Raw genomic sequence first — 25,145 nt, 5'->3', positions numbered from 1 at the left:
TTTAAAAATTTCCGCCTAGCACCAATTACGTCCGTAAAATTGCTAGGTCCACTGTCTCCGTCTCTATTGATGACTAATCTCTGTCTAGCATTGATTATCCAATTATGTCTGTCTAATTTGATTATAATCTGTCTAATCCGATTATTTTCTGCTTAATTTTGTGTATATCGATTATTTTTGGAACTAAATATAAATCAAACATATATATTTTTCTTATTTAAACATTAAAATTAAAATTTTATGACGTTTTACAATAACTAATGTATAAACGTTTAATTAAAATAATAATTTTAAAGATAATTCTATAGTTTTATATTTTTCTTTTAACATAAACATAATTATACATATATTTAGTATAATGTATTTTAATTTTATTATTAATTTAATAAAATAACTCTAAAACTAGTCTTTCATTAATCTCCGTTTAATCTCCAATTTTCTCGCTAGACGCTAGGTCCATCTCGATCGCCCGACTAGCGCCTAGCGATTTCTAAAACAGGGGTTTTAACACAGCCATATAGTTAAGGTATGAATTTAATATAACAAATCTGTGGGGCATGAATTAGCGGGTTTCCCGAGTTTATGTAACCTGTGTATCAATATACTGTATTTTTTTTTTTTTGGAAACTATGTATGTATCAATATAGTAGAACCTCTGTAAATTAATACTTTCTTTAAATTAATAATTTCTTCTGGTCTCAAGTAAGACCGGTATGTAAAATAACATAATTCGATAAACTATTAAGATAATACTTTAAAAAAAAAATCCTATATAAAAACATGGTCCTATCAGTATCATAAATTAATAATGATATAAACTAATATATATATATATATATATATATATATATATATCTAAAACAATTTAGTAAAATAGTATAAATTTAGTGTTGTTTGTCTATTTTTGAATTTGCAATCTTGTTGGAGCTCATCTCTAATAATTCTCACAAGGTAACAATCCACAATATATATGTGCGGGATAAATTGATTTAAAGAAAATTATTATAAGTAAAATTATTATCGTAAAACTAATATATATTTGTGTTAAACATAATATGTAACTAAAGTATTTTATTTTTTATTCAAAACTGCATTTTTATGTGTAAAATATACGTTTCACCCGTAAAATCTTTGAATGTGTAAGGGGTTTTATGGTAGAGAAAATATTGATAAAATATTTCTATTTATTGCAACATATCTTTTGTGTGGTTTAAAAATTAAATTCATATCTTCTTATGTTTTATTTTGTAATCATAACAATTTTACATGTTTCTTATGTAACCATAACAACATATACTAAATTACTCGGTAGTTTAATTATTTAATTTTATTATATGTTAGTAACAATCAGATTCTAAACTAAAATTTCTGAAGATAATCTAATTTATTGATTTAATATTTCTGATTAAGCTATTTAAATCTTTTGAGTTAATTGGTTTGTTAATATGTTCTATAAATGACGGATTATTACCAAACAAAACCATTATGAAAAAATTAATGAAATTCCAAAATAAAGCATATTCGTGTAAGAATACATTTCACTCGTGAAATATGTGAGCGTGGTAAAGAAAAAATGTATAAAATGTTACAATTTTTGGCAATATATATTTTTGTGTGTTTTAAAAATCAAATTTATATTTACGGTTTATCGAGTAACTATAACAATTTTGCATAATCTAATAATCACTCATTTTAAATATATTATGATTTTTTTGGGTACTAAGTTTATTTATAATGATAAGTTATTAAGGGTTATTTTCTCATTACTTTTCAATAACACATAGATGAATATACAATTAGAACGTATATTCATATTTGGTTATCAATATTTCCATTTTAATGAATAATCACACTAAATATTGAGATATATATATATATATATATATAAATAATAACACATCATGATATCCCCTAATTTGTTGTCATTTTTATATTTACTTATGAATATATATAAATTTAAATTTATTGGGAATTAAATTTCTTTTAATGAATTAGAAATAATTCAGGGATAATATACTTCTTTTTATAATAAATTATAATAGGGGCATTCTCAAAAATACCCTTTTTTCTATACTCCTTTTTAAAAATACCCTTTCATGTTGACCATTTTTAAAACTACCCCTCTTTATATACAAAATGACCAAATTACCCTTTTTGAGTGACAGCAAGAATGTACAGTCATCAAAATCGAAAATATTTTCCCGCCAAAAAAGTTTCCCGACAAATTTTTTTTTTTCCCGCCAAAAATCGAAAATTTTTCCCGCCAAAAAAAAAAATTTCCCGCCAAAAATATTAAAATTTATACCTTTTAAAAATATTGTAAACGCTTTTAAAAGCGTTTACAAGGTTTTTAAAAGGTTTTTAAACACATTGTAAACGCTTTTAAAAACTTTGTAAATGCTTTTAAAAAGCTTGTAAATGCTTTTAAAAGGTTTTTAAACACCTTGTAAACGCTTTTAAAAACTTTTTAAAAGCATTTACAAGGTGTTTAAAACCTTTTAAACCCTTTTAAAAATCTTATAAAAACTTTTACAAGGTTTTTAAAAACATTGTAAAAGCGTTTACAAGATGTTTAAAAACATTTTAAAAATCTTTTTAAAAACTATTTGAGAATCTTTTAAAAACCTTTTAAAACCTTTTAAAAACCTTTTAAAAATCTTGTAAAAGCGTTTACAAGTTGTTTAAAAAACCTTTTAAAACTCTTTAAAATATCTTGTAAAAGCCTTTACAAGGTGTTTATAAGGCTTTTATAAGGTAGAAACCTTATAAAACCTTTTAAAAACCTTGTAAATTTTTTTTGGCAGGAAAAATTTTGGTGGGAAATTTTTTTTGTCGAAATTTTTTATCAAAATTTTTTCCAAAAATTTTTTTAAAAATTTTTTGGCGGGAAAATATGTCGGAAATTTTTTGGCGGGAAAATTTTGTTTTTCTTTTTATTGAATAAAATAATTTTCATCTAAGGGTAAAATGGTCATTCAAAATTAAAAGAGGGCAAAAACAAAAATGGCCAGAAAAGAGGGTATTTTTGAAAAGGGGTATATCAAAAGGGGTATTTTTAACAAATTCTCATTATAATAACTATTGAAAGCTTGTTATTTAAAGTATTATGGTAATAATACTAACATAAAAAATAACATTTCGTTTTTATATGATTATGTTAATAAGTTATATGTTCTTTATTTTTATTAAATTTATGTTAATTGATATGTTTTCATAGTCTTTTTAGAATATTTTATATATATTGATTTTTAAAAATAATATAACTTTGACTTGTATATTTGTAAGTAAATTTTAGTGAAATTTTGCCTTAAAATAATATGTAATTAGTTTTAATATGTGATATTTAAATTTGTGTGAGAAATGATGACATATTTTATTATTATTCAGTTAATTGTTTTTTTAAATATAACGACATGTTAATGTAATTAAGTAGAAAATCTATACCAGTATTTTTGCAGCAACTTTTGACAAAAAAAACATTTAGGAAACTATTAGCATTCAATGCATTGATTTTTATATTAGTTACCAAAATTTTCAAAATTAATTATAGGTAAGATTTTAAAAAATGAGGAAATCTTTCTACCTCATTCAAACATAAATATATGATTTCTTTTCATTTTTATTTGAATTATCTTGAATTATTCTATAATACATTTACTTAATAAAAACTGTGATTTTTTCCTGCATATGATGTAATACAAATTTTTAAAAACGAACATATATTACTCAATAGATGAATAAAAAAAATACAGTTACAATATCCCACATCGTCTAAAAAATTGGGCAATGGTTCAGAGCCATACTATAAAGGAGACTAAAATGATTCGGGTGTGGGAATCCCAGCAGGTGGAGCCCCTGTAGGAGGTATGGACCTGGCGGGCTCGTTAACACATCTGTTGGAGCGGATACCAGGAGTGGGTCCGGCTCAGACTCACGTAGTGCCACCAATGGTGGCAGAGAAGCAGCAGCCAGTGGATGCGGATGTGAGAGCTCATGCTTGTTATTTGTCTAAGGGAGATGGATAATCTTGATCCTGCGCGGTTTTTGGGTGGTATAGACCCTACTGATGCAGATGCATGGAGGACGAGTGTGGAACGTAATTTCCAGACACTCAGATGTCCTGAGGAGTTTTGGGTGGACATATGGGTCAACAATCTGATTGGTGATGTCCAAGTGTGGTGGAGATCAGTGGCTGCTAGGAGAGTGCAGAGGGAGATGACTTAGGCTGATTTTGTGGAGGAGTTCAACCGCAAGTATTTTCCGAGAGAGGCGTTAGACCGATTGAAGGTGCAGTTCCTTCAGTTTTCTTAGGGGACTCGGTCAGTGCGGGAGCTGGACCTGGAGTTCAGTCGACTTTTGTCTTATGGGGGTCGGGCGATGGAGTACGAGGTGGCTCAGATCAGGAGGTTCATGAGGGCGCTTCGTAAGGACTTGAGGGTCCATTGCAGAGGGAGGAGTTACGCTACGAGGGCGGAGCTAGTGGAGACTACAGCTGAGATAGAGGATGACTTGAGGTCACATGTAGTGGTGGTCAGTACAGCGGTTCAGACAGAGGAGACATTAGAGCAGAGCATTCCGAGCAAGGGTAACAGGTCGGAGCAAAGGCATAAGAGGAAGCGGGAGGACACGTCGGTGACAAACCAAGGCGATTAGAGATGTTATGGGTGCGGGAGCACGGATCACATGTTGGCAAGCTGTCCCAAGAGGAACGGGACGCAAGGGAACATTCGAGTGTGCTTCTACTGCAAGGAGGTGGGATATATCAGGCCTCAGTTTCCAAGGTTGCAGCAATTGACAGTGGGAGGGGTGCAGCCGAAGGAAGGGCCGCGCACTAATCTGGGAATTTAGTTTGGTTTCTGTTTCTTTTTATTTCAGTTATGTATTTTCGTTTGGAGTTGTAAATGATTATTGCATTTGAGGTTTTACTAAAAATGGAGTTCTTTGGTTTTTGTCATTTGTGGATCTTGTGGAAAAAGAAAATCGCTCGGGAGTTCTATAAATGGAAAGTTTCCATAAATAGAAGGTTACTAAATATGGAAAGTGTTTAGGGAACTAGAGTATTGCTATTTATGGGAAGTGTTGTTGCAAGAGAAAAATAGAAAGATTCAGTCGAGGAAAGTTTCCATAAATAGGAGGTTCTATGAATAGTTAGGACTTGTCTATTTTTGGAAAGTAGGTGTGGAATGCCTAGAGTGGCGGGAATGTTCAGAGGTTGACCTGAAGAGTGGTCACAGATGAGATGATCAGTTCTCAAAGATTTTTGATTGGTGAGGTCACGGTACTAAGAGAATAGCGGATTCTAAAAATGGGAAGTTTTATGAATAGTTAAACCTTGCCTATTTATGGAAAGTGCGTTTGCAAATAAATAGAAAGTTCTATGAATAGTTAGAACTTGTCTATCTTGGAAAGGGCGTGTGTAAACACCCGATTGGTTGAGATGTTTTAGAGTTGGCCTGAAGAGTGGTTATGGTGGTGGTGTTATTCCAGTGAGGGAATATAGTGGTTGGTAGGACATTGCGATGTCTTAAGCGAACCACAGGAGGTAGTTCCGGTCAGGAGATGCTTATAGACGTTAGGACTTGTTTGCTCATTAGGAGATGATTAGTTATTCTGGGGAGATGATTAGTTCTCTGGAGGAGATGATTAGTTCTCCTGGGGAGATGATTAGTTCTCCTAAGAGGATGATTAGTTCCCCTGGTGCACCGCGGGCTTGACGGGTTGCGACCCTGAGAGCGGCAGAGGAGATGATTAGTTCTTCTAGGGGATGATTAGTTCCCCAGAGGGGATGAGTAGTTCCCCTGGTACCGAGATCGCGAGGGTGACGATCCAAGAGTGAGACGGTATGGCTCGAGAACGACGGTCTGAGAGTGTAGGCGGTACAGTTCGAAGGTTGCGACCTGAGAACGTGTGAGTGTGAGAGCAAACAATGTCTAGAACGTGGTTATGAGCGTAGTGAATGGATGTAGACCTCGGAGGTCGGGATTGATCTCGTGTTTTTGTGTTGTGCTGACTAGTGGGGTCAGGGTTGTGTGGCCGTTTGGTCACGTGGATGTGCGGGCTGTGGTGACGGTTGCACGGGAGTCCTTGGAGGGACGACGTTGCGGGATTCGAGGACATATCCATATTAGTAGGGGAGAATTGTAACACTCGCGAACCAAATTTGGTGATTTTGGGGTGGGTGTCGATCGACACCATGGGAGTGTCGATCGATACCAGCTTTTCTGGTTCGACCAGATTAATATTATTACGCGATTTTGGGTTGGTTTGGGTTAATTGGTTTGCCTACACCGGATATATATAAGGGGAGAATCGACTTAAGTCGAGGGTTTCATGTCTTGGTTGCCGTTGAATGAGAAAAAGAGAGAAAAAGGAGAGAAAGTGTTTGAGAGTGTTCTTGTGAGATTTTGGCTTGTTCTTGGTGGTTTTTGGTGAGATCTGTTTCTGTGGAAGGTGAGGTTGTTGCTGGGAACGAAGGAGAAGCTTCTTGAGGAGTTGTTTCCACCGTTTTTCAATCAAATCTCCTGCAAAAGAGGTGAGTGTATGACCATGGCTAAGCTAAGACTGAGAATTCTCTGTTTTGCTTGTATTGTTGTTGTTTGTGGTGTTTCCTTGTATGTTTGTGGTTGGGATGTGGTTCCCATGTGTTCTCAGGGCTTTTGGAAGAGTTTCGGACGATTTGGAGGATTTGGGAAGCGGTTCTTCGATTTTCGACTTCGTGCAAATTGTATTGCAGAGACGGTGTCGATCGACACCAAGTGAGGAGTGTCGATCGACACTTAGGTAGTGTCGACACCAACCTGTTCAGCATCGGTTGATGTTCGTTATCCCTGGTTTGTTTGTGTTTGGTTGTTATTTGTTGAACATTGGTTCTCAGTTGTTTGTGTGTATAGCCTAGTAGATGGGAGGATTGCCTCACTAAGTATTATTGTTAATACTTACGCATCTCGATTTTTGTTTGTGGTGTGCAAGTATGTGACGTGGAATCATGGCGAAGAGGAGGAGAGGATGATCTAGGGTCTCGTTTGTGTGTTGTTGGTTATATTGTTTATGTTAGAACTTTGGATAGAGTTATGCTAGGTTGTTGGATATAATGTTTAGGAGTGTTATTGTATTGATGATGTATTAGATTTGTATTATTGGTATGTTTCCGTTGTGCTTAATGGTTATTGCTGGTTTAATGATGAGTTGTGGATTGGGTTGGTTAATTAAGTACTAGCCTAGGCAAAATACCCGGATCCGAAGATCCGATCCGAACCCGATCCGAAAAACTCGATTCGAACCCGTATTCGAAATTGTAAAATACCCGAACGGGTCCTAAATCTCTAAATCCGAAAACCCGAACCCGAATCCGATCCAAACCGAAATCCGAACGGGTATCCAAATATATCCATATTATTAATATATAGTAGTAATATATTAGTAATATTTATAATTTTAATAATAAAAGTGTCCAAAATATTCAGATTTTTAGATATTTTTGATAATTTGAATTATTTAAACTGTTTATTAGTAAACTTGAGTTAAAAATACTCTAAATTTTCAGATATATTGCGTATTATTGAATAATATAGACTAAATTAGATACTAAAATTTTGAGTTTTGTGAACTTCGGGTAATCCGAATCCGAACCCGAAATACCCAAACCGAAGCCGATCCGAACCCGAAACCTAGAAATACCCGGACGAGTTCTATACATTTAAATCCGAAAACTCGAAACCGATCCGAACCCGATCCGTACCCGAATGGCTACTCTAATGCCCAGGCCTATTAAGTAGTATGAGATGCTTAATTAGGCCTGGGCATTCGGGTACCCGTTCGGGTTCGGTTCGGGTATTTCGGGTTTTCGGGTTTTCGGGTTTAGAGGTATAGGATCTGTTTGGGTATTTCTAGACTTCGGGTTTGGATCGGGTTCGGTTCAGGTATTTCAGGTTCGGATTCGAATTACCCAAAGTTCACAAAACTCAAAATTTTAGTATCTAATTTAGTCTAAAATATTCAATAATACGCAATATATCTAAAAATTTTGAGTATTTTCTACCCAAATTTACTAATAAACAGTTTAAATAATTCAAATTATTGAAAATATCTAAAAATCTGAAAATTTTGAACACTTATATTATTAAAATTATAAATATTACTAATATATTACTACTATATATTAATAATGTTGGTATATTCGGATATCCGTTCGGATTTTGGTTCGGATCAGGTTCGGATTCGGGTTTTCGGATTTAGAGATTTAGACCCCGTTCGGGTATTTTACAATTTCAGATACGGAATTTGGTAACTCGAATCGTCAGGAGATCGATGAAGATCTTCTGAGACACAAGGGCTGAGTTGGAGGCTGTTATGTCCGAAGACTTCGGTGGTGATCTGTCTGAAGAATGCGCCATCTGTCTGGAGAATATCAACCCGAGAGGTGATCAGCTTGGGCGCATCAGTTGCCGCCACGCCTTCCATCTGCGGTGTATCAGCAGTTGGAGTAAACACAAATACTCTTGTCCCGTCTGCAGGAGTCCACTTTGAATTCCCTCACAGCAGAAGCCATATAGAAAAACCTGTCCTTCTTTTTAATTCCATGAAAATCTATTGTAATAACATATCATGGAAGTTATTTAATGAAAAAACTAGAAATTAATGGTTTTTAATTCTAGAGTTTAAAACATATCGTGGAAGTGAGAGTTGAAATTTCTAAGAATCGACCCAAAAATGTTGAGATATTTTTCAGATAGGATTGTAGAAGAAAGGGGGCAGGAGAATGTGTGGCTCTCCTCTCCCACAGAACCCTTGTTACCTCCTCCTTATTTGGAGATGTCTCTATTTCATATTTTCTGATTCACCCAACATCCTAAAACCCTCTCTCGATCACAAAAATGGCCTCCATTTCTAGGTTTTTGCCGACAGTCGGCAAATTAAGTCAATGCAGAATCAACACTTCTTGGGTATCCTGCTACGAGGAGCAGAGCTCATACTCTTTTGGGTAATCTTCTATATAATCATCATAACTTCTCTTGATTCAGATTTCTGGAGTCTCTTTTGCTGATTCATTATTTTTGTTCAGATTCTCCCAAGTTGGTTTCTGTTCGTAGCTCTGGAATTAGTTTGAGAATTCAGAATAGTAAACTATTACGTCCTGTCTCTGCTCTTGAAGCAACAACCACCTCCAGGTTATTTTGTGGAATTGATTAAAACTTTTGCAAAGAAGTTAAATGTGGATTGAATTGAAATGATCTTATTATTTCTGGGTGTTCATTAAAGTTTGTTAATCTACAGGAGTACGAGTGTTGTGTGTAAGGCTGCTGCAGTGTCAGGTATGTACCTGAGAGTACTCCTAAGGAACTTAGTCAGTATGAGAAGACTGCAGGTGTGTCAGGTGATCGACGGACTCCGCTGGGTTTATTCTATGTCTCATGTATGGGAGAAAGTCAAAAGCTTTTAGAGCTGCCCCCGGGACAACAAATTCTTCCATTGTCGCAAGTTTGGTATTAATGAGATGCCTGGACATTAGTTGAGAAGTTGTTGCTAACTTATTCTTAATTTTGCTGAGACTTTCTGAAGTAAGCTTGATTATCGCAAATATCATTTGCAGGCTAAGACTGCAAAGTCCATGGGTGGGGTATTCTTGTCAGTCGATGATTCACAGTTGCTGACAGTTTTGGAGTATATGACACGAAGGGGTACTTACAACTCCTCTTAATTAGGTGTCTTGTCTAGTTCACTTTGTTGTCATTTCTTTCTCTTTTTTATGCCCACTATTGACTACGCAGCTAAAGAAGCAGTTGGAGCTGAAGAAACTCCTAATGGGTGGTGGTCTGTTACTAGATTAAGATGTGCTGCTCATGGAACTCTAAACATGTCTGGACTAAGCTTGGAAATTGGCCCTAAAGGAGGACTTGGTAAGCATGGGGATGCTGTAGCCCTTCAGCTAATTCTTACTAAGGCCTTCCTTGTTGAGAGACGAATAGATAACTATGAAGTAAGTTGGCAATACGTATTCTTTGTTCTATTGCTTTTTTTTTTTTTTTTCAGAGTTCTAACAGAAAATATTTTCCCATGATATGGCCGTGCCATAAATTGAACTTAAGTCAAATAATTTACACTATTTGGGATGATAAAGTAAGACTGAAAATGAGTAGGAAGTAAGCTTTTACTTTCTACTTGTCTAGTTTGGTCTTGTTCTGTCAAATACTGAGAATACTGCTAAGATGTGTGCAGGTTGTCATCTTTCGTCCTCTATCTTCGGTAAGTTCACTTGTTCGGTTCGCTGAGGAGCCCCAAATGTTTGCTATTGAATTCAGTGATGGTTGTCCAGTTCATGTGAGTTTTTCTCTGCTTCTATGTTATATATTTATTCATGATAATTAGCTAACCTCTGTGACACGTATTTTAGGTCTATGCGAGCATATCCCGAGACAACCTACTTGCAGCGATTCTCGATACTTTGCAAACTGAAGTACGTATACTCGTGATTTTTAGAACGTGATATGTTTGTCCTAAACATTATCATGTATTAATACTTTGCTTTGATTGCACCGCAAAATCTATTTGAGATGGGTATGCTAATATATGGGGAATATATGATGTGGGGACAATGCCCTACGACGTCGTTTATTTTCAATCTTTGCACATTCTGCGGAAAGTTTTAGGGAAATCATTGCTGTTATAATGCGTACAATAGCTGAAGAAGATGCAATTGCTGCAGAGTCAATGCGTGATGCTGCTTTGCGTGATGGTGCTTCTTTGTTGAGACATTTATTGAGTGCATTTTCCCTTCCTGCCAGTGAGCACCGCGAGGTAAGTAGGCAGCTTGTGGCACTCCGGGCAGATTCTTACCAACCAGCTTTGGATCTACTGTCTCGAGTTCTGCCACCTTGGCTTGTTTGGATCTACTGTCTCGAGTTCTGCCACCTTTGCTTGTTGCATATTTGCATACACGTCCCGATGATGTTCTCGATGATACAGATCAAGAAGGTTCGTCAACAAGGAGACGGCAGAAAAGATTACTTCAGCAGAGAAGAGGTCACATAGCTAAAGGAATAGGTGCTCAAGATTTTCCTTCCCCTTGGTAATAATGTTGAGATCAGCAAGGCAGCAAAACAGATGACTGCAAATGCTTCTACAAATGCTTCTAGTGTACCCGATAACTTTCAAAGGCCTGCCGCAGATTATTCTTCTGAAACTTTGAATCAACAGGCTTCTGCTTTTCCAGGTGGTGACAGTACTACTGCTGGGGCTTCTACAATGTCTACGAGCAACACTACAACACAATAGGTCCTTGTGAAGGCACTGCACATTACAGTACTGACAGATAGGGCAAATGATAGAGCTTTGAGGCATCGCCTGCTTCTTCTCCTGAAGGTATCATGAACTATTCGAAATATTGCTTTCTTACTCTTTTTATTCCTCGCTTATTCTCATTAAGTTTTGATGTATGCATTACGTCGTCACTTACAAAACATTCTGATAATATTCTTTTCATGCTTGGTTGCTTACTTTTTTAATCTCGTACATGCAGGCTCTAGTTAAGGTCTTGTTAAATGTCGAAGGTTGTGTTATGGTCGGTGGTTGTGCCCTAGCTGTAGATTTGCTGACTGTTCATGAAAAGTCGGAGAGGACTCCTATTCCCTTAAAGTTTATGTTCCAAAAAGGATATTGACTGGACAACGAAGAGTAGGGCTTTAGGATTGTCAGACTGGAAGAAATTGCGTTTAAGGTTTATGGTTATTATATGTGTGCGTCTGGCTAAGACATTTCATATTATCATGCTTAACATCCCAAAAGTCATGCTTTCCTCTGAAAGCGCAGTGCATCTTATATCGACGTTATGGACACGTGTTACAGCCATTCAAATATGTTACTTGATGCAGTCACCGTGGACACGGATGACAACAACTTTCTATCTAATGATAGATCCCCTCTTCTTGTTGCAGCATCTGAGCTTGTTTCTTTAACGTACTTATTTCTCTTGCTAAAACTGCAATTCTAATTTTATTTATTTCCATTCCTTCAATGTTATCTAGTTATTTCCTCCCTCTTATCTGCTGTGTAGCTGTGCTGCCTCTTCATTGAATGGTGAAGAACTAGTGAGAGATGGTGGTGTGCAGCTTCTATCGACTCTTCTTTCCCGCTGCATGTGTGTGGTTCAGCCAACAACTTCACAACACGAACCAGCTGCAATCATTGTCACAAATGTAATGCGTACACTTTCTGTAATAAGTCAGTCTGAGAATGCAAGGGCTAGATTTTCTAGAGTTACCCAGTCTGATTGAAGACATTGTGCACTGTACGGAGTTAGAACTTGTGCCTGCAGCCGTTGATGCTGCTCTCCAGACTATTGCCAAGGTTTCTGTCTTCCTTGAACTTCAGCATGGTGTGCTAAAGGCCGGTGCTTTATGGTGAGCTATATTCTTGTTCTGTTTGTCACTGTTAATATGTTCTTGTTCAATCACAAGACAGAATCTTGGTGGCTCTATATTGTCCATGCATGTAAAATTCCATGTATAATCATTATGAAGGCATGGGGATTCAATATTCACGTGAACTTTATATCTTTGTTAATTGTTACACTCATTTGGACCTTTGCTCATGAGTCGTGACAAGTATAACTAATGGCTGTGATTTTTTCGATTTGTGTGTCTGGTTGATCAGGTATATTCTCCCGTTATTACTACAGTATGACTCGACTGCAGAGGAATCTAATTCTGTCGAGTCTCATGGCGTTGGAGTTAGCATTCAAATGGCCAAGAATGAGCATGCCTTACAAGCATCACAAGCCCTATCAAGGCTTATTGGACTGAGTAGAGATGAGAGTTTGACTCCTTACAATGCTGCTACGGCTGATGTTCTCATAGCATCACTGACTCCAAAACTTGCTAGTTTGTTGAAAGATGAAGTTGCCAAGGATTTGTTATCCAAACTAACACAAGTTTGGAGACACCAGAGGTAAACATTTATCTTTTACTGATTTGTTTGTCTGAGCAGCTGAAGAATATTGAATGAATGTTGCATAAAGATCGTCAGAATTCACGTTTCCATGTTTGTTGTTCTTGTGTTTTTGGATATCTCATAAGAAAGATATGTTTTGATTCGATCATATTGCAGAATTTCCATTTCTTAAGATATATCTCTACATACTAACTCTTGATGAACACTTCATAGAATGTTTAAAACATGTTAAGATTTTGGTGCATAGACTATAATTGTATCAAATTTTTGTTTCACAGATTATCTGGAACTCTGCAACTTGATCAGAGCTTTTATACGATCACAGACTATGAACAACGCGCCTACCAGTGCCCTATGGTTTATACGATTTGGAAACTGCAATCTTTTTCATATGACGCCCTGTCAAAAGAGGTCTTCATTCGCAATGCTTACTTGAAGGTCTATAAACTATAATGATCAACCCGACTCAGAGATCAGTGAACCAGAAGCATTCTGCAATGCTCTAATTGACTTTATATCATCATTAGTGGCATACTGAGTTGCCCTCTGTTTCTGAGGACAAAAATTTGATCGAAGGCCGCAGTTCTTCTAAGGATGCTCCAGAACTTCAAAGTAGCGTCGCATAACTGTCATTGATTGAAGCAGATTCCGATCATCAGCCATTATCTGAGGGGACGAAGAAGGAACAGTGTTCTCTGATTGATCACCTCCATTTAGGATTGACTGCTCTTCACGTAACTGTATGGACCCTGTGCATGTGTAGAGATATCAAAGAAATTAGCATGTCTGTCCCATAGGGATTATATAAAATATTACAAGCGTCGAAGTTTTGTTTCCACTCACATAATAGAAGGGATTAATTTTTGTTTTATTCTTATTAGTACATTCTATAATTTTTGTTGTCTATAAATTAATATGATAGTACTTGGCTTCACCCTTAGTGGTGAAGCTTTTTATTCACCACTTTATAAATAAAGGAAACAAAATTTGTATACAATAAAGTAAAAAACTCATTGTCAAAAAAAAATTAAGTAAAAATTTAACCGTTTTTTTATAAACCAAACTGATATATAATTTCATTTTAGTCTTAAAATCTAATTTTAATTACCTCATTTGTAAATCCAAACTGACATATAATTTCATTTTAATTATAAAATTTTAATTCTAATCATCTCATTTGTAAACCCAAACCGATATATAATTTCATTCTAATTGTAAAATCTATACTTTAGCCACCTCATTTGTAAACCCAAACCGTCATGATTTCATTATAATTGTAAAATCTAAATTCTAACCATCTCATTTGTAAACTCAAACTAACATATAATTATAAATTTTTAATTCTTAATTAATAACTTTTTGTATATGGTTGTATACAAAAAAACTTTATTAAATATACAGCTCCCCTAGTCCTGGGCATTCGGGTTCCCGAACCTGATCGTCTTCGGGTTTTCGGGATTACACCTATATAACTCGATCATGTTTTATATACTATCGGATCGAGTTCGGAATGGGTTCCTTCGGATTTGGGTATAGTTTGGGTATACATTACAGACTTGAAACTCGATGAACCTGATCGGATTTTTGAAAACCCGATCTGAACCGGATCGAGTTTATACACCTAAAGTGAATGTTAAACACTAAACCTGAAAGTTAAACACTTAAACTCAATGTTAAGAAAAAAAAAAAAAGAGATATTCAAGTCTTCCAAAACATTTTACAAACAATAGAGAAATTCAAGTATTCCAAAATAAAGACAACTTCAAGTAGACATCTTCTAAAACAATTTTCTTTGGTTCCTCATTCCTCTTTTGCATCTTCACTATGTGATGTAACCACTTAAGATTCTTATGATGATGTTTCAAACTCTGAAAAAGACAATTACAAATCTTGAGAGATAAGTTTTTGAATTAACACTAAAAAATTTCAGATTGTAAGCACTATAAGAAACAAACCTCTTTTAAGCTCATCCTCAAACTCAAAGTCAGCAAGAATCTGTGCATTTGTAAGCACAATTTCTTTAAACTTAATGTTTTGCTTGAGCCACTTTTTCATACACATCAAAATCTCCACCATATATTGTGTGAGACAAATTCGATATGGGTTTATTATCCTTCCACTAGTGCTAAAACCATTTTCAGAAGCAGCTGAAGACACCTGCATAACAAATAAATCTCCAAGCATCTGAGAAAAAATAGGATACTTGGCAATGTTGACTTTCCACCAAGAAAGTACATCATACTCAATTCCCATCATCAATTCTAGATTTTCAAATTCTTCCCTTAGATAAGTATCCAATTTATTTGTGTTTTTTAACTCTAATCTTTCTAAGCAATGTATTATACTTATGGTCCATTGGGTTGTACCCATCAAACTCATCCTCCATGGAGTCAAATACTCGGTTTGTTTGCCTCTCTTGAGTATTCTGAGTTGAAGACTGAAAATGAAAAAGTTCCTCATTTGCTGTTGCATTGTATTTTATAGTATGTTCTTTATATGGGAAAACGAGCTATTTCCCCCAAGAACTATCATATCTTGCTGGATCGAGCCTAGACTTTGGACACGTGCTATATATCCATGTCCACTATGACCGACCCCTATTTCTCCCCAAATCGAAAGTTCTACACTTATATCACCCCGAATTAAAATTGCATTGGTTTAGCTTGTGAACCCTAGACCAAACCATATAAACCCGAAATTAAACCAATAAAGACCTGATTCCTTACACTGTTACGACCCATGAACTCACAAATCCCCAATTCTCAAAAATCACTAACCCTACAATCGATTTGGCATTGTTCTTCTTCTTTCTTCTTTTCTAGGTTCCCCCAAATTCGAGCTTCAGAATGAGCAATTCGACCGGATCATCCAGTTCTCTTGCGAGAGGAAGAGTGTTTGGTGTGCCAAAGAGATGTTGGTGCGGGGAAGCTGTTGTAGCTTTTATCTCAAAATCTGATCTGAATCCTTACCGGAGATACTATCTTTGTAGTTTTGCTGCAACAAATAAGGTAAAATTTATGCTTTTATCCTCTTGTCTCATGATTTTGGTTGGTGCTAATAATTGGGATAATGGCAGCTTCTAAACGATGAACATATGTTCAAGTGAGTCGATGAAGCTTTGCTGAATGAGGAAGATGCTTTGGCTACGAAGAATGCTGGATTTGAGGAACAACTGAAAGAGCTTAGAACAGAGAGGTTGGAGTTTGATACTATGGTTTATGAGAAGATGAAGAAAGAGGTCTTGGAGAAGGTTGAAGATGGTTTAGGTGAAGCCAAATCATGGAATAAGAAGATGATGAGTTTTATATTGTTAGTCTGTATGGTCATGATTGGACTAAGCAAAGTAGTTGGTTGAAGATGGTGTATGGTCATGTTTGTTTGTTTCTGATTTAAGACAATGAAACCTTTTGTGTCAAACATGAAGCTCCATTTGTTGTGTGATAAACGATCATCAAAAGAGATGAAATTCAAAAGTTAGTTCTCCAAAATTGATCTTTCGTCAAGTTACCATCAGATTCCGACTCTAACATCAATGTATGTTTTAAAGTTCGTTAGTCCTTTTGTGTTTTGAAAATTTACTTAAATTTTTGTTTTCTTCATCCTTAAATATATATTTTTGAATACCTAAACTAATTTTCAAATGCAATAAAGATATAGCTTAATTAACTTTTATTCAATTATTCATACATTTGAAATAGCTTTTGTTGATACATATATTGGACATAAATCATCAAGCGCCACAATTTCCACCTGGTCCTCCAAAAGTGAAGAGTACTCCACTGCTCTTGACATATCCCCAATATGTTAGTCTATAACACTGGTATGAATCAGCATAACGTCTTATTTTCTTTTCTTCAATATCAACGCTTTGATAGTTCAAATTCTTAACTCTAACAGAATAAAATTGTGAACATTTTTGAAAGTCAATAACTGGAAAATGACCATTTCCCATTGGAGGACTAATTCCACTAGGAGATGTAAACACATTCCCTCCAAAGCGTACCAAAGAAGCTCCTTTGTTTAAATGTGTAAATAACTCTTTTGGCCAGTATCCAATTATTTCATCAAATAGTTTTAATGCCCAATTTCCGGTGAAGCCATCCTATTAAATATCAAAACATAAAAAAGTCATTAAATGAAATCTCTTAAATTTAGAAATATATATGTGATTTGAATAAAAAACATTTAAAAAAAACTACATTGAAATAAAAAATCAAGAAATATTAAAGAGGTTGGATTAGAGTATTTTGAAGCATGAACAAAATAGTTGAAATTAAAAAAAAATTTATCATAAAGAAAAATATTCCATCATACTTGTCAAATAAATTTTTTATTATATATAGAGTAGGGAATTTTTTACCTGAAAATTTTTTGGTTGAAAATAATAAGTTGTACCACCATAAACAGAGGATCTATCAAACGTTGTTCCGAGATGAAGGTCTCGAGTAACAAGAACAAATCCAGGACATTTTATATTATAGCATCCAGTTTTTTTATAGCCATCTGCCTAATAAAATTAAAAATATAATAAAATTTTAAAAATAATGTAAGAAAAAGGTAAAAGAAAACCAATGGTCTGACTTTAATGATTGTTTATAATAATAAAATATTTTTTTTTTGCCATGTATCAAGAAATATAGTTAAGAAAATAATTAATCCACTCACGGTCCAATATATTGTAAATCTTGTTAAACTGTCACCATATAATCTTGGATGCACCTGTATAAAATTCAAAATTTATGAAAATATTTATTTTAAACAAAAGTATAATCATACTCTCCAACATCTCATGTCGAATTTACTAATGTTGGATTACCATAAGTTAGTATATATTTTTATATTTGTGGATAATTATTTTACAGTCTGAAGAGATCTTTTACTTAATACAAGGCAATAAACATAATCAAATATATTTACATATACTTTTGTTATATAAATGTAATATATAAATATAGATATATATATATATATATATATATATATATATTATAAGTTTTATTTCCATGTGTTAAATCAAATGACCTTGTATAATGCAAACATTTTATTTCATAAGTTTTATAGTAACTTACCGCCCAACCAACTTGTATACTATTGAGTTGATCCTGAGGTCCATTCTCTAACCAAATTTGACTTTTACTGTATTGATTATTTTGTACAGTTAAATTATGAAGACTTATATAAGCTTCTGCTCCTCGATAGATGGTCCCATCCAATACAGTCTCAATTGTTGCAAACTGTATACACCAAAAATAAGGAAGATCACTTTAAATAAATATAACATATATTATAATTACAACACGAAAAGAAAAACGTGATTGCATATAATCATTTTTTGTGCTATGAATACTATGAAATGTTATTATATAGGATGAAATAAATATTACAATAAAAGCATGATAAAAAAGAAGATTTACATGTTGGCCAGGATACTCCAACGTGTCAAGATGAACGCTTTCAGTTCTATTTTTTTGCTTTGAAATTGGTACCATTCCTTTTGGACAACTTTGATCATTTATTTGATACTTATTTTTTATTCTATGGCTTTCATTTGAAATGAAAATTTCCTATAACATAACACATAAATAACAAGATTAAGTTGACTAAATAGAATTATAGCATCAAATATGCTCTTCTATATTAAATTATTCTGCATTGAATAAAAGCATCGTTAGCCATATTTATACATATATGATTGAAAATATTTAACCACCAAACCTGAATCTTGTGGTTTTTTAACAGTGGATGTTGGAAAGCGGGTTGTTTGTATATATCCACACAATCAAAATCCTGTAAAACCGACTAAATTTTACTTTGACAAATTGAAAGTAATCAATATAAAGAATGGACAAAAGAAGTAGAAGTTATAGAATCTCACAGCCATGATTCCATTTGCCCCCAAGGTTAAAAGCATATAAAAAGAAAGAACAAGCACTAGATGTAAAGCCATTGTTAAATTTTACTTATGTATCTAACTGAGAAGTTCTTGTTATATATACTAATTGAGTCAACGGGTAATAAATTTTTTGTTAGCCATCTCTCTTGACATCTTATTAACTTACCAAAAGTGTGAGATACAAAAAAATATTATTCAAAGAAAAATTATTTTTGTGTTGTCAAAAAAAAAATCATTTTTAGTCAACAATAACAAATTTGTTGCTAATCATACCACTTCACCTTTTACAAATTTACTAAAAGTGTCAAACTGATAAATTATATAAGAATAGTTTTTGGGAGATTCTTAAAAATAGAACCAAAATAAGTTTTTGTTCCAAACTTAGCACAACATCTCTAAAATTCCAAAAATAGCACTAATCAATCTTCTAAAATTAAATGCTAAATTCAAAATACTAAATCTTACCCCTCAAAACTATACCCTAAATGTGAAATTGAGAACTCAAACATAAAAAAACAAATACTAAAAATTAATTTTAAATATTTTAAATAGTGCTATTATGGAAATTTATGGAATGTATGCTATAGTTGTTCATAAAACTTGGTTTAGTGTTATTTTAGGGTATTTCTCATAGTTTTTCTCTGCAACCAGAAATATTAATAAGAAAATGGAAAGAAAAGTCAAAAAACATTTCTGCCTATATCTTTTTGCCAGAAAAAAATCTAAATTATTTTAGAGTTTCATTAGATAATCATAATTAGCCTAGACTTTGGACACGTGCTATATATCCATGTCCACTATGACCGACCCCTATTTCTCCCCAAATCGAAAGTTCTACACTTATATCACCCTGAATTAAAATTGCATTGGTTTAGCTTGTGAACCTTAGACCAAACCATATAAACCCAAAATTAAACCAATAAAGACCTGATTCCTTACACTCTTACGACCCATGAACCCACAAATCCCCAATTCTCAAAAATCACTAACCCTACAATCGATTTGGCATTGTTCTTCTTCTTTCTTCTTTTCTAGGTTCCCCCGAATTCGAGCTTCAGAATGAGCAATTCGACCGGATCATCCAGTTCTCTTGCGAGAGGAAGAGTGTTTGGTGTGCCAAAGAGATGTTGGTGCGGGGAAGCTGTTGTAGCTTTTATCTCAAAATCTGATCCGAATCCTTACCGGAGATACTATCTTTGTAGTTTTAATGCAACAAATAAGGTAAAATTTATGCTTTTATCCTCTTGTCTCATGATTTTGGTTGGTGCTAATAATTGGGATAATGGCAGCTTCGAAACGATGAACATATGTTCAAGTGAGTCGATGAAGCTTTGCTGAATGAGGTAGATGCATTGGCTACGAAGAATGCTGGATTTGAGCAACAACTGAAAGAGCTTAGAACACAGAGGTTGGAGTTTGATACTATGGTTTATGAGAAGATGGAGAAAGATGAAACGACCGACCTTTTTTTTTTAAATAATAAATAATAAATATAATATAATATAATAAATAAACTACAACTAGTGGTCCCATACCCACTAACCACCTAACCACAATCACAACCAACAACGGAAATAACCAACCAATATTCAATAATAATCCAATAATAAAATATAACCATAATTCTAACATAAACAATATCCAAACATCAAGAATCAAAGAACCAGCAGCCTAGCAATGTTCTAATAACCCAACTCTAGCAACCTAGCAATGCCAGACAACATCAAACCGAGTCCCTAGAACATCCTCCTCTTCATTGCCTGGATTCCACGATCACACTTTGCCTTTACCTGCACCACAAACACATATTGCAATGCATGAGTATTTTATAAACACTCAGTAAGGCAATCCTCCCATCTACTGGGCTATACACACAAGCAATAGAGTATCATTAATCATCACACAACAATCAACAACAACGAATAACAAACCAGGACTTAGCATCGACCGACGCCACACATGCATCGACCGATGCCAAATGGGGAAGCATCGATCGACACAGAAGCTGCATCGACCGATGCAAGTGTAACTTGCATCGACCGATACCCAGTCTGCATCGACCGACGCATGCTCGACGTAACACGAAAACCCTAGAGTTTTACGCGCCGTCCTCGCACTTGCATCGACCGACGCAAGATATGCATCGATCGACGCAACGTCGAGCACCGTGATTTCCCCGAAGCTTGTCGCCAGATCTTCGTTCCTACAACCACAAAACTCGATCCCAAGCCACAAGAAAGCTTCCTAACGTCCCTAGCAACAATCTAACAAACCTAACATCACACAACAAGCAGATTAAAGAATCCTCTAGCTTAGATAAGCCATGGTCATGCACTTACCTTTGCCACAGAAGAACTAAGCCTCAAACAAACAAGGAAAAGCCTCTAGGAAGCTCCTACAACGATCCCAGCTACAGATCTCACCAAGAAACGCCTCAAATCTCAAGAAATCACCAAGAACCCTCAAGAACTCTTTCTCCCTTCTCTTTTATCTCAAAAACGGCCACCACGTCTAATGAGACAAAAGACACGACCCTAAGGGTTTTTCCCTTTCTCTTCTGACCAAAACGCAGCGTTTGACTTAAGTCAAAACGCAGAGAATTGAACCAGCATCGACCGATGCTACTACTGCATCGATCGATGCACACCCTAAACCGGGATTCCGGTTCGCGGGTGTTACAAAAGAGGTCTTGGAGAAGGTTGAAGATGGTTTAGGTGAAGCCAAATCATGGAATAAGAAGATGATGAGTTTTATATTGTTAGTCTGTATGGTCATGATTGGACTAAGCAAAGTAGTTGGTTGAAGATGGTGTATGGTCATGTTTGTTTGTTTCTGATTTAAGACAATGAAACCTTTTGTGTCAAACATGAAGCTCCATTTGTTGTGTGATAAACGATCATCAAAAGAGATGAAATTCAAAAGTTAGTTCTCCAAAATTGATCTTTCGTCAAGTTACCATCAGATTTCGACTCTAACATCAATGTATGTTTTAAAGTTCGTTAGTCCTTTTGTGTTTTGAAAATTTACTTAAATTTTTGTTTTCTTCATCCTTAAATATATATTTTTGAATACCTAAACTAATTTTCAAATGCAATAAAGATATAGCTTAATTAACTTTTATTCAATTATTCATACATTTGAAATAGCTTTTGTTGATACATATATTGGACATAAATCATCAAGCGCCACAATTTCCACCTGGTCCTCCAAAAGTGAAGAGTACTCCACTGCTCTTGACATATCCCCAATATGTTAGTCTATAACACTGGTATGAATCAGCATAACGTCTTATTTTCTTTTCTTCAATATCAACGCTTTGATAGTTCAAATTCTTAACTCTAACAGAATAAAATTGTGAACATTTTTGAAAGTCAATAACTGGAAAATGACCATTTCCCATTGGAGGACTAATTCCACTAGGAGATGTAAACACATTCCCTCCAAAGCGTACCAAAGAAGCTCCTTTGTTTAAATGTGTAAATAACTCTTTTGGCCAGTATCCAATTATTTCATCAAATAGTTTTAATGCCCAATTTCCGGTGAAGCCATCCTATTAAATATCAAAACATAAAAAAGTCATTAAATGAAATCTCTTAAATTAAATATATATGTGATTTGAATAAAAAAGATTTTAAAAAAACTACATTGAAATAAAAAATCAAGAAATATTAAAGAGGTTGGATTAGAGTATTTTGAAACATGAACAAAATAGTTGAAATTAAAAAAAATTTTATCATAAAGAAAAATATTCCATCATACTTGTCAAATAAATTTTTTATTATATATAGAGTAGGGAATTTTTTACCTGAAAAATTTTGGGTTGAAAATAATAAGTTGTACCACCATAAACAGAGGATCTATCAAACGTTGTTCCGAGATGAAGGTCTCGAGTAACAAGAACAAATCCAGGACATTTTATATTATAGCATCCAGTTTTTTTATAGCCATCTGCCTAATAAAATTAAAAATATAATAAAATTTTTAAAATAATGTAAGAAAAAGGTAAAAGAAAACCAATGGTCTGACTTTAATGATTGTTTATAATAATAAAATATTTTTTTTTTGCCATGTATCAAGAAATATAGTTAAGAAAATAATTAATCCACTCACGGTCCAATATATTGTAAATCTTGTTAAACTGTCACCATATAATCTTGGATGCACCTGTATAAAATTCAAAATTTATGAAAATATTTATTTTAAACAAAAGTATAATCATACTCTCCAACATCTCATGTCGAATTTACTAATGTTGGATTACCATAAGTTAGTATATATTTTTATATTTGTGGATAATTATTTTACAGTCTGAAGAGATCTTTTACTTAATACAAGGCAATAAACATAATCAAATATATTACATATACTTTTGTTATATAAATGTAATAAATATATATATATATATATATATTATAAGTTTTATTTCCATGTGTTAAATCAAATGACCTTGTATAATGCAAACATTTTATTTCATAAGTTTTATAGTAACTTACCGCCCAACCAACTTGTATACTATTGAGTTGATCCTGAGGTCCATTCTCTAACCAAATTTGACTTTTACTGTATTGATTATTTTGTACAGTTAAATTATGAAGACTTATATAAGCTTCTGCTCCTCGATAGATGGTCCCATCCAATACAGTCTCAATTGTTGCAAACTGTATACACCAAAAATAAGGAAGATCACTTTAAATAAATATAACATATATTATAATTACAACACGAAAAGAAAAACGTGATTGCGTATAATCATTTTTTGTGCTATGAATACTATGAAATGTTATTATATAGGATGAAATAAATATTACAATAAAAGCATGATAAAAAAGAAGATTTACATGTTGGCCAGGATACTCCAACGTGTCAAGATGAACACTTTCAGTTCTATTTTTTTGCTTTGAAATTGGTACCATTCCTTTTGGACAACCTTGATCATTTATTTGATACTTATTTTTTATTCTATGGCTTTCATTTGAAATGAAAATTTCCTATAACATAACACATAAATAACAAGATTAAGTTGACTAAATAGAATTATAGCATGAAATATGCTCTTCTATATTAAATTATTCTGCATTGAATAAAGGCATCGTTAGCCATATTTATACATATATGATTGAAAATATTTAACCACCAAACCTGAATCTTGTGGTTTTTTAACAGTGGATGTTGGAAAGCGGGTTGTTTGTATATATCCACACAATCAAAATCCTGTAAAACCGACTAAATTTTACTTTGACAAATTGAAAGTAATCAATATAAAGAATGGACAAAAGAAGTAGAAGTTATAGAATCTCACAGCCATGATTCCATTTGCCCCCAAGGTTAAAAGCATATAAAAAGAAAGAACAAGCACTAGATGTAAAGCCATTGTTAAATTTTACTTATGTATCTAACTGAGAAGTTCTTGTTATATATACTAATTGAGTCAACGGGTAATAAATTTTTTGTTAGCCATCTCTCTTGACATCTTATTAACTTACCAAAAGTGTGAGATACATAAAAATATTATTCAAAGAAAAATCATTTTTTGTGTTGTCAAAAAAAAAATCATTTTTAGTCAACAATAACAAATTTGTTGCTAATCATACCACTTCACCTTTTACAAATTTACTAAAAGTGTCAAACTGATAAATTATATAAGAATAGTTTTTGGAAAATTCTTAAAAATAGCACCAAAATAAGTTATTGTTCCAAACTTAGCACAACATCTCTAAAATTCTAAAAATAGCACTAATTAATCTTCTAAAATTAAATGCTAAATTCAAAATACTAAACCTTACCCCTCAAAACTATATCCTAAATGTGAAATTGAGAACCCAAACATAAAAAAACAAATACTAAAAATTAATTTTAAATATTTTAAATAGTGCTATTTTGGAAATTTATGGAATGTATGCTATAGTTGTCCATAAAACTTGGTATAGTGTTATTTTAGGGTATTTCTCATAGTTTTTCTCTGCAACCAGATATATTAATAAGAAAATGGAAAGAAAAGTCAAAAAAAATTTCAGCCTATATCTTTTTGCCAGAAAAAAATCTAAATTATTTTAGAGTTTCATTAGATAATCATAATTAGTTGAGGCCTTACATATTCAAAATATAAAAATAGTTTAGCCCACTTTAATTTCTTTAGGTAATTTGATTTAGGTTTGGTCGGTACATATATAAAATTCATCAATCATCAAATACGAAAATGTCCACATGGTCCTCTAAATGAGAATGCTACCTAGGGGTGTCAATCGGGCTGTCTCGGCCCGGTCCGGTCTGAAACCGGTAAAGCCCACATATTTTTGAATCCGGTCCG

The 25,145-nt window shown here is 33.8% G+C and overlaps 2 protein-coding genes and 1 pseudogene across 4 annotated transcripts; 1 reads left to right on the top strand and 2 right to left on the bottom strand.

The window, feature by feature from the left end:
• Window positions 1–8,349: 8,349 nt before the first annotated feature.
• On the top strand, window positions 8,350–13,816 carry LOC147943765 (dnaJ homolog subfamily C GRV2-like; annotated as a pseudogene). Its single transcript, XR_015598067.1, has 17 exons — window positions 8,350–8,419; window positions 9,062–9,167; window positions 9,274–9,311; window positions 9,376–9,482; window positions 9,590–9,677; window positions 9,768–9,976; window positions 10,216–10,317; window positions 10,391–10,479; window positions 10,647–10,794; window positions 10,963–11,019; window positions 11,089–11,218; window positions 11,300–11,358; window positions 11,516–11,567; window positions 11,714–11,952; window positions 12,050–12,395; window positions 12,649–12,942; window positions 13,224–13,816. The product of XR_015598067.1 is annotated as a dnaJ homolog subfamily C GRV2-like (transcript).
• Window positions 13,817–16,599: 2,783 nt separating this feature from the next.
• LOC147943764 (protein neprosin-like) lies at window positions 16,600–18,911 on the bottom strand. Its single transcript, XM_087452728.1, has 7 exons — window positions 18,821–18,911; window positions 18,661–18,732; window positions 18,360–18,509; window positions 18,015–18,179; window positions 17,611–17,664; window positions 17,306–17,452; window positions 16,600–17,047 (listed from the first exon to the last, which is right to left on the bottom strand). The coding sequence occupies exons 1-7, from the start codon at window positions 18,890–18,892 to the stop codon at window positions 16,676–16,678; spliced, it is 1,032 nt and encodes a 343-aa protein (XP_087308854.1). The 5' UTR covers window positions 18,893–18,911; the 3' UTR covers window positions 16,600–16,675.
• A 3,029-nt stretch (window positions 18,912–21,940) lies between these two features.
• On the bottom strand, window positions 21,941–24,226 carry LOC104789253 (protein neprosin-like). Of its 2 annotated transcripts, XM_087452743.1 has the most exons (7): window positions 24,138–24,226; window positions 23,978–24,049; window positions 23,677–23,826; window positions 23,332–23,496; window positions 22,949–23,002; window positions 22,644–22,790; window positions 21,941–22,388 (listed from the first exon to the last, which is right to left on the bottom strand). In XM_087452743.1, exons 1-7 carry the CDS (start codon window positions 24,207–24,209, stop codon window positions 22,017–22,019), a joined length of 1,032 nt encoding a protein of 343 aa, XP_087308869.1. In that variant the 5' UTR covers window positions 24,210–24,226; the 3' UTR covers window positions 21,941–22,016. The 2 variants fall into 2 exon arrangements, with proteins under 2 accessions (XP_087308869.1, XP_087308870.1); XM_087452744.1 differs by lacking the exon at window positions 23,677–23,826 and having other exon boundaries at window positions 24,138–24,218.
• Between the last annotated feature and the right edge of the window lie 919 nt (window positions 24,227–25,145).

The sequence above is a fragment of the Camelina sativa genome, chromosome 5 (genome assembly GCF_030686135.1).
Source record: "Camelina sativa cultivar CO46 ecotype springtype chromosome 5, ASM3068613v1".
NCBI lineage: Eukaryota > Viridiplantae > Streptophyta > Magnoliopsida > Brassicales > Brassicaceae > Camelina > Camelina sativa.
The sequence above is the reverse complement of the archived record's forward strand: the minus strand, read 5'-3'. Positions and strand labels throughout refer to the sequence as shown.